At 30.6% G+C, this 3,944-nt stretch overlaps 1 protein-coding gene across 1 annotated transcript; it reads left to right on the top strand.

Moving 5' to 3' along the window:
* The first annotated feature begins 668 nt into the window (after positions 1–668).
* Positions 669–1,883, top strand: LOC145094633 (GATA transcription factor 19-like). Its single transcript, XM_079032754.1, has 2 exons — positions 669–1,315; positions 1,477–1,883. Exons 1-2 carry the CDS (start codon positions 938–940, stop codon positions 1,768–1,770), a joined length of 672 nt encoding a protein of 223 aa, XP_078888880.1. The 5' UTR covers positions 669–937; the 3' UTR covers positions 1,771–1,883.
* Positions 1,884–3,944: the final 2,061 nt, after the last annotated feature.

Here is a 3,944-nt window from a genome sequence, read left to right as displayed (position 1 = left end):
CTACTTTAAATAGCCATTTTAATATGTTTGACAAAAAGAAAGAATATGTTTGACAAAAGAAGAAGGAAAAAAAATATGTACATTATATACAACATAAGACATATCACATTTGTGGCATGAAGGAATCCCATATCGATTCCAAAAAGAAAAGAAAACGTTGAATGGTTTTTCATTATAAATAGGCACGCTTCACCATCTTAAGCTAAATGAGGCTTAGTTTAGACCGACTTATTCCAAGTAAAAGTTGATTTTATTTTAACTAATTAACCCATAGAAATCATTACTTATATGCATTTTTCTTCATATCTTTTTGACGACAAGCCGTCTCTATGTTGAAAATACATTTGTGATTACACTTTATAGTTATATGCTTGTTATAACTTAATTGATAACGATAATAGTTATCATCAAGTTAGTTATTCGTAGAAAACAATGTGTGTATATACGACAACTTGATAAATGTAGTGTAATTTATGAAATAGTTGATATTATTTCTTATAGTTATAGCATATGATCATTAGTAACAACTACCAAATTCCTAAATATCAAACAAATGCTAAATAAGAATAGTATGTAACATCTAAAATTACCACCTTACCCCCACCACCACTCGTGTATGTCTATATATATAAATAGGTAATCCTCTGTTGCCAATGCATTCCCTATGCTAACAAGTACCATTTTTAGATCTCCCCTTATCTACTTTTGTATGTGTTCTGCGTTGGGTCCCACACACTGTCCACTCTCTGTTATATCTATATATGCATCAATACCACATATACACACAGTGGCAAAGGGAGTACTACTGATGAGTAACAGTGCCCTTTGACGACAACCCCGTAGACTGCAACTTCTTGACTCTTATTTCATCTTCTTATATAACACATTCCCCCATTCACCCTTCACCATCTTCACATACACACGCACACACATAACCATGCACAGATGCTCATGTGGTCTCTTCCACAATCATCAACCCAACTCATGTGCCATTTTCTTCACCATGCCTTACGATCAAAACATTTGTCCCTACGCCTCATCGTCCCCTTCTTCGGTTGATTGTACACTTTCTTTAGCTACGCCTTCAACTCGTCTAGCCTCCGAAGACTTCGACTCACCGGAATCACGACCTTCCTCCCGTTTCTGCTGGGACTTTTTACAGTCCGATAACCACTCACCTGCTCCCCCTTCTTATAAACCTAACCGCGGAAGCGCAACGAACGTCGCCACCGTTGACTCGCTTCTTGCTCGGAGGTGTGCTAACTGCGATACCACTTCTACTCCACTTTGGAGAAACGGACCTCGTGGTCCCAAGGTAAGAAATAAGAACAAATTAACACAAATGCATGACAAAATATATATATATATATATATATATATATATATATATATATATATATATATATATATATATATATATATATATATATATATATATGTCTTGGAAGTGTTTATAAATCGACTGAAAACTTGCAGTCGCTGTGCAATGCGTGTGGGATAAGATTCAAGAAGGAAGAGAGGAGAGCGAACGCCACAGCGACGGCGACGGCGGTTGGTGGTGGAGATGCGACGGAGGAGTATAACGGGAACACGTGGATGCACCACATACAAGGGTCGACGCATAAACTGCCGTCATACTACTCACCGGCGGGTGTAGGGAACGAGTTTAGGTTTATAGATGACGTGGACGACAGAGATTCTACGTTCCTGTCGTGGCGTCTCAATGTGACTGACAGAGTAGGGTTTGTGCATGATTTTACCCGCTATTAAAATCCACGTCGAGATCCACAACAGTGACGTGGAAAATATTATTTTTTTGGATGATTATGTCATTTTGCTTTTGTCAGTCAAATATATAAACATATGAACTCCTTTTTCTTTAATCAACTCTCAATATCTTTTACTTTTCTTTATTCTTTCTGTTCCTCCCTATTTTAATATTTATCGCTGTTTTTATATATACATGTTATTAAAGAAAAGCCTTATTAATCTCTTGCTGTCTGTATTATATAATTTTAAATTTTTCTATGTTGAATGTTCAAAATTTTGTACAAGCTTAATTATTATGATCTTGTAATGATGATATGAGATTCGTTTAATCTAAGCTCTTAGAATTTAGGGGTGTTCATGGATTAAGTGTATTTCATAATTAAAGTTAAAGCAGAACTATCGGTTCACTATTTTCATGAACCTAAACCTAAAAAATTGGTTAACTGGTTTTCATTTAACTTGTTTTTTAGTTCGATTATCTAGTTCACCAATTAACAGTTTATTAATTAGTTAATATGTTGTAAAACTCAAAAACTCCAGAAATGATTTTCAAAATAAGTATAACCATATGATATTATTTTTATAAAAGCCAAGATATTATTATGATAAAATGAGAAATTGACCAAGATGAATGTTTAGGGATAATCAAATAAATAAATCATGCATGATCATCAGTTAGGAATTTGCAATTTGGAATGGATACTGATGATTAATTAATCGTTATTGTTATTTGGTTTTTATAACTGGACATTTCATGTTTTTGAAAGGAGTGTTTATTTATTTGATGATCATGCATGATTCCTTATTTAAAGCAATTCATGTTTTTTTAAATGTTGATTAGTTTGGAATGGACTATAAAGGAGTTTTTGGGATTGCTTACTTAAAACAGTTCATTTATTAGTTTATAAGGTGTTAAGAGTTTTAAAAAATATGTTTCTTATATCAAAACCTAATAAGTTGGTAAATTACCTTTTACGTTTAGAGAAGTCATGTTTATAAATAAATGAAGAAATACTTATCGAAAACTTTTTATTTAAGACAATAAGTAAGAAAAATCTAATATGGTAATGTATAATATGATATTTTTAGAATAGCTGATCAAATATATTAAGTTACTAAGATAAGATGCTAGAAAAAAACACCTGGGACAATTACAAGGGAGTGTTAATGAATGTAAATGATTGAGTTTTGAACCTAATGAAGCCAACCAAGTTTAATTCTAGTATTTTATGACAAACCATATAAACGAAATCACAACTATTCTATACTATCAAAGAGAACATCCCGTCTAGCAAACGCCAAATCATTTATGAGTCTTCATATGATCCGCCATGCCCCGCAGACACAATAAGAGACAATAATAGCATCCAATCCCATAATAATAAAAGTAATAAACTAAAAATAAAAATCGTTAAAATTGGATATGGCAGTGCTTAAATGACAATGGCAATCAGTAATAAATAGTTTAATTTTTGTCCAAAATTAATTTTTATGATTTTGCAATGATGATGAATAATTATGGAACAAAAGTTTTGAATTTTGTTTATGTACTGTTAATTTTGGTTGCATGTTATCTATGTCTCTTGCTATGAGATTTGCCTAATTTGAGTATTTGAGATGATAAATTAGAATGCTATATACATAACATAGTTGACCAAAACTCTTATACCACTACGATTTCTAACGTAACTAAGAAGTGGAGTAGTCCTGAGAGAATCCCAAACTTGGGCTAGTATAAGCCCAATTTAATATGCTTTTCAATTTTCTATTGTTTGTATTATATAAAGTTATTAGTTTATAACTGTGAGTAACACGGTTATAAAATTAATTAAATTTTTATATTAAAAAATTAAAATTATTAATCAATTATTTTAAATAAATTATTATTTAAGAGATATTTTTTTTATTATATAAAATTATAATTGTTGATTTAAATAAATACTTAAAATTATATCACCTTATAATCTGTATTAATTTTATTTTGTTTTTCAATCTAATGTTATAAATTTAATATAATTAGAGTGGAAACTTTAAAATTTAAAACTTAAAATGGATAATCAATTATTAATTAGTGTAATTATAGTGAAAATTTGAAATTTGAAACTTGAAATTTAAATTGTATAATTAATAGGTTGACAAATGACATAACTGGTGATATATAACATTAATGAGAA

The sequence above is a fragment of the Lactuca serriola genome, chromosome 3 (genome assembly GCF_051521515.1).
Source record: "Lactuca serriola cultivar US96UC23 chromosome 3, Lser_US96UC23_V15, whole genome shotgun sequence".
Lineage (NCBI taxonomy): Eukaryota > Viridiplantae > Streptophyta > Magnoliopsida > Asterales > Asteraceae > Lactuca > Lactuca serriola.
The sequence above is the reverse complement of the archived record's forward strand: the minus strand, read 5'-3'. Positions and strand labels throughout refer to the sequence as shown.